General features: G+C 39.4%; 1 protein-coding gene across 3 annotated transcripts in view; it reads right to left on the bottom strand.

Moving 5' to 3' along the window:
* The window catches only part of WWP1 (WW domain containing E3 ubiquitin protein ligase 1), a 105,328-nt gene that overhangs the window by 48,338 nt on the left and 43,949 nt on the right, over nucleotides 1-13,041 (bottom strand). The window contains exons 6-8 of one of the 3 annotated variants that reach the window (XM_046642642.1): nucleotides 11,045-11,182; nucleotides 10,887-10,953; nucleotides 8,119-8,303 (exon numbers count right to left, since the gene is read on the bottom strand). In XM_046642642.1, the coding sequence (XP_046498598.1) occupies nucleotides 8,119-8,303; nucleotides 10,887-10,953; nucleotides 11,045-11,182 (390 nt within the window). Of the gene's footprint in view, nucleotides 1-8,112; nucleotides 8,304-10,886; nucleotides 10,954-11,044; nucleotides 11,183-13,041 lie in introns of all 3 variants that reach the window. The other 2 variants (XM_046642641.1, XM_046642640.1) reach the window with 2 other exon arrangements.

The raw sequence follows: 13,041 nt of genomic DNA, 5'->3' as shown, positions 1-13,041 counted from the left end.
CCTAAATCATTTTATTTGCTTTTACTTCTTTCTCATTAAGTTCAGAGTGCGAAAACTTTGTCAGAATTGTTCAATTTGCATTCCCAACAGCTACAAAATGCCTGGCATATGAAAACGATAAATACTTGTTGAATCAATAAATTAAAGAAAAATCACAGAGGAAGAAGTGAACACACCTCCCTCAAAACTAGGCAGATAACAGACAAAGCCTTGGTGGAAACATTAACAAAGTAAATGAAGGACTTAATAGCATCGTCAGCACACTTGATTTAAATCACAGAGACGCAGTCTTCAGTTTCTACTGTGTGCATATTCCATCCAAATACTCTAAGAATGTTTAGGAAAACTGACATACGTAAAGAACAAAAGGAAAATCCCCAATTCTACATTCAGAAGGCTTCATTCTGCCTATAATTCAATAAAACTAGAATCAACAAAACAAAACACAACTTACTGAAATGTTTACTAAAAGTCTGGCAGAATCTGTTGAACACTTTTTAAGGATTATTTTATTTAATCCTCATAGAACAATGCTATGACGCAGATAGCAGCATTATTTCCTTCTTACTGGTGAGAAAACTGATTCTTACATATCCATAAAAATGATAGCTCTCCCACCCACAGTGAACTTGTTTAGAAGACTTTAAAAAAACAACAATCACTGCGTTAAAGAGGAAAATAACCATGAAATTACAAACTTCAGGAAAATCAACGGCAATGAAAACACTTATATCAAATTGCTTTCGACATGGCCAAAGAAATATCCAAGGATATAAGAAAGAATGGCAAAAAACGCCTTAGCACTCAATTCCAGAGCTGGGGATGGAGATGGCGGTAGAAGGAAAGGAATGAAAGGAACGAAAAGACTAATAAAACAGGTAAGAATTTCCTGACTCAGCTAATGGGAATCAGGTGGGATCTTGCTGAAAGCATAAATCTGGGTCCCCACCTAGACTTACCGAACCTCCAGGGGAACCTCACGGGAAGGGTCTGGGAGTCTGTATTTTTAAAATGCTTCAGATGAATTCTTATCAACAAAGTTGAAGAAACCATAAGACCTAAGATATACCTTGCCAAGTTTTATAAAGAAATATATTTAATATGAGTAACGTTAGGAATACCATGTACACCTTTATACCAATACGTTTGAAATATATTAACTAAACTAACTCAAGAGAAAAAAAAAGTGAAAAGACCAATCGGGGTGAAATGGAAAAGGTGAGGCGAGATCTAATACTGTTCCCCCAAAAGGCAACAGGCTCAGTTAGTTTTTTTGAGAAAATTCTATGAAGCCTTCAATGGACAGATCATTCGCATGTTATTTAAAGTGTTACATTAGGGGAGAAAAAGAAAAACAAAGTTTCTTAACTTATTCTGTGAGGGTAATGTAACCATAAAGCTGAAACTGAATAAATTCAAAGATGGTTCACTATTAGGAAATTTCATTAGGAAACTGATGTTAAATGTTAACATAGTAAAAGATAAAAGCCACGTGATTATTTTCAATACACACCAAAAACATCCAACAAAATCTTGGTAAAACACGTGATAAGAGCAATCAAGGAAAATTCATGCATAATCTAGATTATTCATCAGAAACCTATAATAAACTTTATATGTTAATACAAAAACAGAAGAACTTACATTAAGATCAGGAACAAATTAAACTCAGGAAGGAAACAAGGAAGATCATAATCACCACTGCAATTCAAAACTGCTGACTACAACTGACAGTTTGCACTAAGATAAGAAGAGTGAAACATATGGGAAATAAAACGGCAAAACTCATTTAGAGAAGATAAGATTATTGATTTAGAATCCACAAAACAATCAACTGAGGGGCCAGCTTGGTGGCATGGTGGTTAAGTTCACACACTTGGCTTTGGCAGCCCAGGGTTCGTGGGTTCAGATCCCAGGCGCAGACCTACACACCGCTCATCAAGCCCTGCTGTGGCGCTGACCCACATACAAGACAGAGGAAGATGGGCACAGATGTTAGCTCAGCAACAATCTTCCTCAAGCAAAAAGAGGAAGACTGGCAATAGATGTTAGCTCAGGGCCAATCTTCCTCACCAAAAAAAGAGAGAGAGAGAATCAACTGAAAAACCATTAGAACCAATTAATCAATTTAACCAAAACATTTCAGCACAATGACCAGATGCAAGTTCAACATCAAGATTACACTCAAGACTTATCTGAAGAAAACTAAAAAATATTACTAAGAAACATTTCAAAACATAGAAAAAATGGAGAGAGACAAAATATATCAGGATGGGAAAATTCAGTATTGTTTAAAAAATAAAAAACTCTCCTCAAAATGCAAACACTGGTAAGGACGCAGAGGAAGAAGGGCACAGCCACTCGGGAAGACAGTTTGGCAGTTTCTTACAAAAATAACCACACTCATCACAATGCAGCAGTCATGGTCCTCAATCCAGCTGAGCTGAAAACTTATGTCCACACAAAAACCTGCACAGGGAGACTCATATCAGCTTTATTCATAACCGCCAAAAACTGGAAGCAACGATGATGCTTCTCCAGGTGAACAGATTAACTGTGGTACATCCATACAGTGGAATCCTCAACATCGCTACGTGAAAAAGCCAGTCTGGAATGGCAACATACTGCACAATTCCAACTGTAGGCCATTCTGAAAAAGGCCAAACCACAGGGCAGTGAGAAGATCCAGGGCTGGCAGGAAGACAGGGCACGGAGGGGGAGCACAGGGACCAGCAGAGCCGTGAGACAATTCTGCAGGATACTGGAGTGGTGGATACATGACAGCGCACGCCCTACATTCACAGAACCCCATGACACAGAGGGAACCCCGATGTGAACCACGCACTTCAGCTAATCCTAACAGTTACACTGCTCATTAACTGTAACAAAGGCACCAGAGTGGTGCAAGGTGTTAATGGGAGCTTCCGAGCGGGGAGGGGGCATTTCTTTGATGGGAGGGATCACCATTCATGTATACCAGTGGTTCTCAACTGGGGACAAACATGCGGCCCTGCAAAAGACATTTAGCAACGTCTCGAGATGTGTCTGTCACAACTGGGAAAAGAGAGGATACTGCTGGCATCTAGTGGGCACAGGTGAGAAATGCTGCTGTAATCCTACAACGTCCAGGGGAGCCCTCACAGCAAAGAATTATCTGGCCCCAAACGTCAACACTGCCGAAGTGAGAAACACTGATGTATATGCAGCCAGCCACCAGGCAGCGTCCAGCCTATGGTAGCTGCAAAATAAACATCTGTTAACAGACAACATAGGGATGACTAAATGGACAAACTGACAACAAAGACAAAGGGGAAAGGGAAGGGAGGAGGGGGGGTCATAGGCTCCTTGCTCGTGAAAGAAGAGGGGGAATTAGATGTAAGCAAATAATTAAAATCTCATGTGGCAGGTATGATAGTGGGAGCTTGTGCAAAGCACTTCCTCCTCTACAGATATAAGACCACACCCACTCACTTGGTTTCTTAATCAAGGCACAACAAGCTTTACTTTCAGCCATTATGACTTTTGATAACAAGACAGATCTCCCTAATTTCCTGGTTAATCCTTGAGAAGTAAGTTTCCCGTGGACTTTAAGATAGGTACCTCTCGTAACAACACAAATGTATCCTTGCTCTAACAGTTCATCCAAATAAAGCAGAAAAAGGTGGAAATAACTGGAGTATTTTATTCATTTTTAAAAGTCTGACATGAGAAACTGCTCACATATACACACTTTCTTAAAGTGAGGTCACACTTGGCAGTGGGTGTGCCAGAAAGGGGGAGAGCGCGAGGGAGCCTCCGGACACGCACACTTCTGCATCTTGATTGCCGTGGGGGCCACCTGAAGCCACATGGGACAAACCCGCACACACACAGAGCCGGTGGAACAGGGAAAACGTGAACAGGCTCTGTGGATGGTGTCAGCGCCAATTTCTTCATTGTGATATTGTATTACAGTTATATTAACACTGGCAGAGGCTGCGAAGGATGCATGGGACCTCCTTGTACATTTCTTTGCAACTTTCTGTGAATATGTAATTACTGAAAAATAAAAAGCTAAAAACCAGTCTAATAAACTTATGAAATCAGTTCTGCCTGAAACTTATCATACTGAGCTCTAATCTATTTTAATAACAAAACAACAATTACGTATTAGAAAAAAGTTATTTCACACTAGAAGTTAGGAGTATGGGGGAAGAAGTGGAGAAGAAAATCATATTTTTCTTAAATACCTATCACTGTCCAAAGACTGTGGTAGATGTTTTAGATTTATTGTTTCACTTAACCTTCAAAACAATCCTAAAAGGTAGTTAACTGAGTATTATTCTCTTTCTATACATGGAGGAGCTAAATTTTGAGGATGTTCAATTTGTCCAAGGGCACACAGTTACCACATCAAGTGCTAGAGCTGGGATCTGAACGCAGCCCTGTTAGAAACCAAACCTAATCTTTTAGTGATGACTGCCTCCCATTTTAGCTTAAAATAACTGCCGATAGTCACAGTAACTAAAGTTACCGAGTTACCTGATGGAACCCCTTAACCAAGACTCAACAGAACGGGGTGCGGGCAGGGGCGCCTCGTGTACAATGCCATCTCTGGTGACAAGCAGCCGTCTGTCTCAAACCACCTAGCACAGGCCCACAACCCCCCATCTGAAGTGTGCTCCAGAATTCGCTCACTTTTTGGAATTTAGAAAGGTCATATAGCACATATATCGCATCTTAACTAATACCCGAGTGTGTCTGGAGGCTACACATCGTAATCAAACACAGTAACAGTTCTGTAGCAAAATGCAGAGGCAGATTAAGCATGATAAACCATAAATACCTTAAGTCAGTTCTAGTCATTTCGCCATCAGATGAGTTTACAAAAAACCCCAACTTTTGGTTTTAAAGATTTTAGGATTTTAGAATGGCAGGTAAGAGGTTAGGAGTGTGTAATGTCTTATACACAGAATATGCACACTCCAGTCCCCACACAACCACTTCAACAATGAAAACTGATTTTTAAAGTGCTTAATTCAAAACAGGAATATCATTTTTATACCAACACCTTAAAGCAGATTACCCCATCCTTTGAAAAGATACCTGAATTCATCCTCCTACTGAGGGATGGCAGACCACACAAGACATCGGCTAAGTGGTTGCTACCAACAGACCGGATACCAGATTCCGGAAGCCTTTGTAAACCGGCCAATGGAATGACAACGGCCGAACTGTTTTGTCACATGTCACCAACAATAGTGAGAGAAGGTGCAAACACAATCACTAGGTTGGTTGGGGGAATGCCATTCGAAGCCTGTCCCATTATAACAGAAGGACAGTACAGTGCTCAGACGCTGTAAAAAATCACCACATCATCGTGAACAGGAGAGCAGAGGGTGGAGTCGAGAGCCGCACAGCTGACGGCAACCACAGCTCTTCGACCTCCGAGCTGCGATCTCTCTGTGCCTCAGTTCCTTCCTGAGAAAAATACCAGATCTGTCTCAAGGAGTGACTGTGAGAGTCGCTTCCGCACGTGGAGATGCAGCGTTTAGAACACGGACAGCACGAACACTGGCCGTTATTCTGACTGTCTTAGGTTTCCTTGCCGTAAGAGTGAACGTCATGAGAATTATTTACGGTGGAGCCTTCATTTCTAGTTCCTCACATATATGATGTCTTTCACCTTGAAATTTCAGGTAAGGATAGGTAAGAATGGGGGAAGTGAATTTACTCCCAATGCAAAGAGTCTATAAGGTATTCGACAAGCTACCGAGTGGAACTAAGAGACTCCACAGCAAGGGGCCTCAGAAGTCCTTCGCCTTCTGCATCAATGTGTGAATACGCCCAACGCCAAAACGTGCAACTAACTGGTGGTCAAGAGATCCTTCCACCAACCTACTCAAACAGCTAAATATTCCAGGAAGCAGAGCTAAATCTCCAAAGTCCACAGACTTTAATGGAGGGCAGTGACGAGAACGAAATGGGGGGCCACGCCTTTGTAAAACGAGCATTCGACATGCTGAGACTTTGCGTGAGTCAGGAGTGGACTTAAATCACTGCTCTGCTATCTACTCACTTCCAGAAAGAAGGAAACGGCATCTGTCACTCGGAATCCAATGATAATCTCATACAGCAAATCAACTCCTTCATTTGGTCACATAAGGGTATTGTCTTTATTTTTTACAACCTCTTTGAACAGTTGGCAGAGAAAGTACACTGTTTTAAAATGTAAATTATTTTACGGGTGGATAACTAGGATTTTTTCTTCATGTTTTCTGATATAGGTAAATATCTGATAACTTAAAAACCCATGTGGCCAAAAAGCACTGGATTCATGTTTTATTGTGAAGAACTCTGGTACTCAGATAAACCATTTTTCTACGTGTTGATACTTTCAAAAATTAAATTATTGGTCCTTCCTATTGGTACTTCCTCAGACTGATTTTTAAAACTGTAAAATTTAGGATAGATAATTTAAGGTAGAGTTCTGTGAAACTCACTATTGTGTTAACTTTCTTGGAATTCTTAAGAATGTTGTTCAGATTATGTCATTTCATATAAATCCATAAAAGATGGAGTATCAGCTGTTTTAACTTGCTCAGTTCTTAGAGACAATTCTGAATAATCTAATGTCCCTTTTCTGTTTTGCTAACAGAAGTCTGAGACAAATGCTCATACCAGAAAGAACCAGAATCAGAAAATAAACGCACTTTACTCACTAATTTCACCCTGGTTATATGCACTGATCTTGTGTTCATTTTCCAGCCACCTTAATAACTAAAAAGTTCTACATATTTTGAGTACTTAGGATCTTTAAGTCCATCTTTTTTTAAAAAAAGGTAGCATTAATAAACAAATTTAAATTATTAAAAAGCCATTCATGGGACCAGTCTGGTGGTGTTAGTGGTTAAGTTCGCGCACTCCGCTTGGGCAGCCAAGGATTCATGGGTTTGGATCCCAGGTGCAGACCTACACACCGTTCATGAAGCCATGCTGTGGCTGTGTCCCACAGACAAAACAGAGAGGACTGGCACAGATGTTAGCTCAGAGCCAATCTTCCTCACCAAAAAAAACCCCCCAAAAAACCATTCATATGTCAGTTCCCATGTTTATAAAAACTCTGAGGATAACACATGTTAAATATCCCCCAACCCTGGGTGTAAACACAATTGTCTTACCTATGAATCCATCTATTTTCACTTAATTACTAAATTGCTTTTTTTTTTTGAGGAAGATTAGCTCTGAGCTAACATCCGCTGCCAATCCTCCTCTGTTTTTTTTTTCTGGCTTGACAAGGGGTGTGTAGTTCTGCACCAGGGATCCAAACCGGCGAACCCCAGGCCCCCGAAGCAGAGCACGTGAACTTAACCCCTGTGCCACTGGGCCAGCCCCACTAAATTGCTTCTTTAAATGTTTTTACTTTCAAATACTTTCTCATAAATAGACAAGCACAAGAAAGAAAATGGATTCCAGAATCAAAAGACCAGGATTCCAACTCCAGCCCCAACACACATGTAGTAATCTTAAGCAAGTGAGATGTTTGAGTTTCCAGAGATTCATTTGAAAGAGTTAATACTTAAGATTAAACAAAAAATACTTTATGCATTTTACAGCTGAGTCCATTGAAAACCAGGATTATAGAGGAAATCTCCCTTAGGCATTCCTTCTATAACAGAACAGCTCTCTTAGAAAATAGAAAACTTTCTGAGAATTTTATCAGCTCACAGCACCTTTTCCTACTAAGTTACATGCTGAGAAATAAATATTTGTATATTGAAAGACAGGTTAAAGGAACCATTCATTACTAATAAATCAACAAATTTTAGAATATATTCCATATTATGAATTAAATAGTATTTTTTGTAGCACAAAGCCTTAAGAATCTAGCTATCATGTAAGTACTTGCTTAGTGAAATGTGTTGTTATCCTTAGTATATTTTTGGAATATCTTTATAAATAATTTAGAAAAATTCAAATTATTAGAAAAACTTTCAGGCATTGTAATTTTTAAATTCCTATAACAGAAATGAAGATTAAGAAAGACTGCACACTAAGAGAAGTGCAGGCACAGATGCACACAATTTAATCTAGTTTTCAGTTAAACAGCGTGTCCCAGACAGCCAAGCTTACCATTACCAGTGTCATCGGCAGGCTCAGGGGTGAGTGGTTTTGGAGCTGGTGTATTCTTGGGCCTGGCAGCAACCTGAGATGGGGATGAAGGCGTGCTGTCTCCATTAACTACGTACGAACAGCAGGAGTTCTGGACTAGAGTGTTTGCAGGTGCATGAATATCTATTCCATTAGTACCTTCAACAGCCAACCTTTAAGAAAAAGATGCCTTACATCAATGACTTACTTTTCATCAGAAGTTTCCTAAGAAATATTTACTGAGTTCTTAACCATCAAGCAAAGTAATGAGATAGAGTAATGAACAAAGACACAACGTGCTTTTATTAAAGTTTTAAATCACTTTCACTTCTAAGCATACCCACACTGGCAGATAAACACACACTGAAATACACAAATATACTAAGTCAAAACGAATTCAGTCCTTCAAAATAATGATCAAACTGTACTTTTTAAATATTTAAGTCTAAGAATATTTACTTCTATTTTAAAATGCTCTGAATTTTTTTTCAAAAAGCTCATCAAACTTACAAAAATCAACTTTGAACTACTGTCAGTTCACCAAATACTGGAAAATAAGCTGAAAAAGTCTTCAGATGTTGATTACAAATTATTATATACTCAGCATTAAAATAATGAATGCATGGTCTGAAAAAGCTAAATATAATATCCCAGAGTTAAAAGAATTTATAGCGTATAAGTCAACTGCAAATAAATTAATAAAAGCTGTAACTTAAGTCTTATTGGCAGTGGACAGAGTCAGGCAGGGCCATGCAGTGACCAGGAGCTTCTCCAAACACACGGCCATCCTGCAGCTGCTGTCCTCCACAAAGCAGCCTTAATGTTTTTTAAAAAATATAAATCAGATCATGTCCCCTTCCTGCTTAAAATCCACTATATTTGGAATAAGATCGAGATTTCTTACCACAGACAACCAAGCCTTTCAAAATCAGCCCCCCAATCTCTCCGTCTGCTCGATTTCTCTCCAAGCTCCACCTGGCTCACCTTGCAGCCAATACACTAGATCAATTTTACCGAATGTGAAAAACATGCCGAAAAGACCTCAAATGTTTATTACAAACTATTATACACAGGCAGTAAAATTATAATGTATACAGGATTATCAAAAAATGGTTAACTACTATATTCTAGAGTGAGAAGAATTTGTAGGGCATTAAACTAACTAGAAAGACACTCGGCGCCTCTGCAGCCGTACGTGCTCTGCACTCAGAACTCAACGTGGAGGGTTCGTTTAGGGCCTTTCAATTTTGGCTCGAATGGCACTTCCTCAGAAATGATGCCCTGACATCTCTCTTGAAAACAGGCTCCCTTCCATTCCTGTCCCCGTGCCCTGTTTCAGTGACTTCTTAGTTCTCATCACTCTCTAATCAGCTCATTTATTTCCTCACTTGTTTACCGTCTGCCTTTATCCTGCCAGAGCGAAAACTTCCTGGGAACAGGGCTGATACTCTAGTGCTTGGGCCAGTCTCTGGCACCGGACGGGCACTCCGTAAGCATCTGAGCAAGCACCCCCAGGCACTCAGCAAGAACCCGCAGCCCAGGCCAAAGACCCCATCTGGTTCCCCCAGTGCTGAGAGCGAATCTCTGACTCAAATGGGTTGTTAGGTAATAAACAACAACGGGTTTCAGACCAGCAGTGATTCAAGCTCCTCTACCCATCTAAACATGTATTTCAAAAATCACAAAAAGACACATATGTGTATGTGCTAATACATTCAATCTGATTGTACTCTTTCAGTCCTCAGTTTTCTCAATGCAAATTATACTATGGACACTAAGTGAATTTATTTAAGCCAAATATATATTTAGAAGACATACTTATCTGTTTAAGCGCTCTGATGAGAATCATTTAGTGGTAATTTAGAAGTAAGGATACTAGTAACTAGTAACTGCAGATTAAAATAAAGGTCACACTCTGTCATATACTAGTATGCTTTTTCAAATGCAACAAGTCAACTTTAGAGTAATTTTTTTTTATATTTTCAGGTGTTCATTCCATTATACTTGATCTATTACACGCTTTTATTCCAACTTAAATTATTCAACTAGAAAGCCTCTGTTAATTGTCATCAAACATGAATACGAGGGAGTCTCTGAGATGACAGGATGACTTCTGAGGGATGGCCACAGTCTATGGAGGATCTCTCTTGTAGTGATCCACAGGAACTGCCAGTTCAGACAGCAGTAAGATACCCATCTTCCCACACTGTCTGACGCTATTTACTGAAAAAATATGCCTAAATACAGATTTTGAAAGGCCACTTCCAAGAAAAAAGAATGAAGTACTGACATATACTGCAACATGGATGAACCAGTAGCAAAAGGCCACAGATTGTATGATTCCATTTATATGAAATGCTCAGAACAGGTAAATCCACAAAGACGAGGCAGATTCATGGCTGCCAGGAGCTGGGAGGAGAACGGAATGGGGAGAGGCTGCTGCTCATGGGTACAGCTTCTTCTTGAGCGTGATGAGAATGTTCTGAAATCATACAGTGGTGATGGCTACACAACTCTGTGATTATATTAAAAAATACTGAAAAGTATACTTCCTAAGGGTGAATTTTATGGTGTATTTATTATATCTCCGTAAAGCTGTTCATTTTTTTAAAAACTACTTTTGGAAGAATTCAACCAAATGACGTGTTTAGATATGAGCTTTTAAATTCTATGGCAAACTAAGGTTAAAATTAAAAACTTCACATATGGGAAATGTTACATTACTTTGCCACAAATACTAAAACAAAGTATTTTACCTGGTAGTTGAACTCGCCAAAGGCTCTTCATTTTCATGTAAGGCATCACCATTTTGCTGTATTTCTACTGAACAACAAGAAAGCAAGAAACTAAGTTTTTATATACTTCCTGCTGATTTTTTTCCTTCAAATTTTAAAAAGACATAAAGTTCACTTACTGGTTGGAGACGATCTGCAGTTTGTTAGATTTTCTTGCTCAATCACCAATCCGTCAAGCACAACTGTTAATTCACCAGTTTGCACTATGCCATTCTTGTTTTCCAAGGAAAGTTTTAATTGTTCTTTCACTCTTTCCACTAAGGGGAAAAAAACCCAAATTTAAAAGATTTTGCCACATAGAAAAATGCTTTAGAAATCCACACTGCGTACGAAGAACTACTCTAATTCAGGACTCGATGTCTACACATGGAAGGGGTTACCTCCCTTTTTACCAGCAGGCCCTTCTCTCCTACCCCAAGGTCACACCCTTTCACACCACGTGGAACAACACCTCTCCCCCTCCACACGCTTTCACCATCATCTTTAATTGCTCCTTTGCACAGCAAAACCCTCAGAGAACATACAAATATATCTGATAACAATGCAGCAATTGCCCAAACGTGCTTTTCATGACCACATGAGACTTGTGGTTGAGTCAGGTGGCCTGGTCACTCACTTGAGCTCTGCTGCTTCTGCTGCACTTCGAGGAAGCAGGCAAACACCTCGAGGCCTCAGTTTCCTCATTACAAAACGGGGAAAGAGCATCGGACTAAAGGGACTGCCACACGGTCCAAACGCAAAACCAGACAGAAAGCTCTTGGCACCACAGCTGATACACAGTTAAGAGCTCAATAAACGGTAAGTACTGTGACAATAGTTAGCCATTTCTTTTTATATAAAACCAAACATTTCCCTCCTGTTATTAGGCCTCCTAGTTCTCACTTAAACTCCAGGTCACCTCGCTGCAGCTTCTTCTCCCCTACAGAATATACATTACAAGTTAACAGTGATCCCTTTATTATCCAAAATAAGGCCAATTTTTCCATCTGATCTTCACTGGCTTTCTGCAGTGATTTCTTTTGAAATCATGGAACACTTCACTTCTTAAAGTCTTTGACTTTCGTCTTTCCTATATTTAACAAATTGGTTAGTTTTTTTTTTTTCCATTTACTAAATGTCCAGCATAGGACATTGACTAATTATCCAAGTACAGAAAAGATACGACAAAAAAATCTGAAACTACTAAGTACTGGACAGAATCCTTTGCAAAAAATTTAAGAACCATGTTATAAGAGAAGCTCTTACAGAATTACCACCCCAACCATTTGCAGCACCATAAGCTTCAATTTGACTCAACATCACAAAAACGACATTAATAAAAACAAAGAAACTAGGGGAAATACAAAAGTACAAAAAACACCCCCATAAAATTACAAAAGCATTAATTTCATCTTTATCTAGATTCTAATAATCTATATGTGAAGAGTATACTGACCACCATTCTATTTCATTCTTATCTCTCTCCATTTAAAGTATCTGGAATTTGGAGACTTGGCTCTCATTCCTAAAATATCTAGCTGTTTGAGTAGCTTCTTAAATCACAGCCTTTCACAACCCCTTTAGTGTACGTCTCTTAGTTGGTAAATTCTCTCATTTTTTAATCTGCAAATGTTTGTATTCTCATCCTCAAAAGATTTGCCGGGCATTGATAACAATCTTCTCCCAACTCTTTGAAAATATTTTCCCACTGTCTTCTGCTAGTCCTGCCAATTCTGCAATTCTAAGCTATAAATCTTTGCGAATCACATGGTTTTCTCCATAGCTGCTTTTTCGTCTCGGGTGTCATGTGTCTAGGAACGACTTTCTCTTGGGATACTGTGGTTCTGTAGATTCTTACTTTTCATCACTGTTCAGACTTAACGGCTGTTCTGTCTTAAAGTTATCTACTGCAACCTGTATTCCAGGGGTCAGCACGCTAGGATCTACAGGCCAAATCTGCCCTGTCAACTCGTTTTTGTAAATTAGCTTGTAATTAAACACAGCCATGCTCATTCGTTCACATATTTTTCTATGACTGCTGTCCTGCCACAATGGCAGAGTGGAACATGTGCAACAGACTACAGCCTGCAAAGCCTAAATATTTCCTATCTGGCCCCTTACAGAAAACATCAGCCAA

Source organism: Equus quagga, chromosome 16 (genome assembly GCF_021613505.1).
Source record: "Equus quagga isolate Etosha38 chromosome 16, UCLA_HA_Equagga_1.0, whole genome shotgun sequence".
Taxonomy (NCBI): domain Eukaryota; kingdom Metazoa; phylum Chordata; class Mammalia; order Perissodactyla; family Equidae; genus Equus; species Equus quagga.
This window is presented reverse-complemented; position numbering and strand designations above follow the sequence as displayed.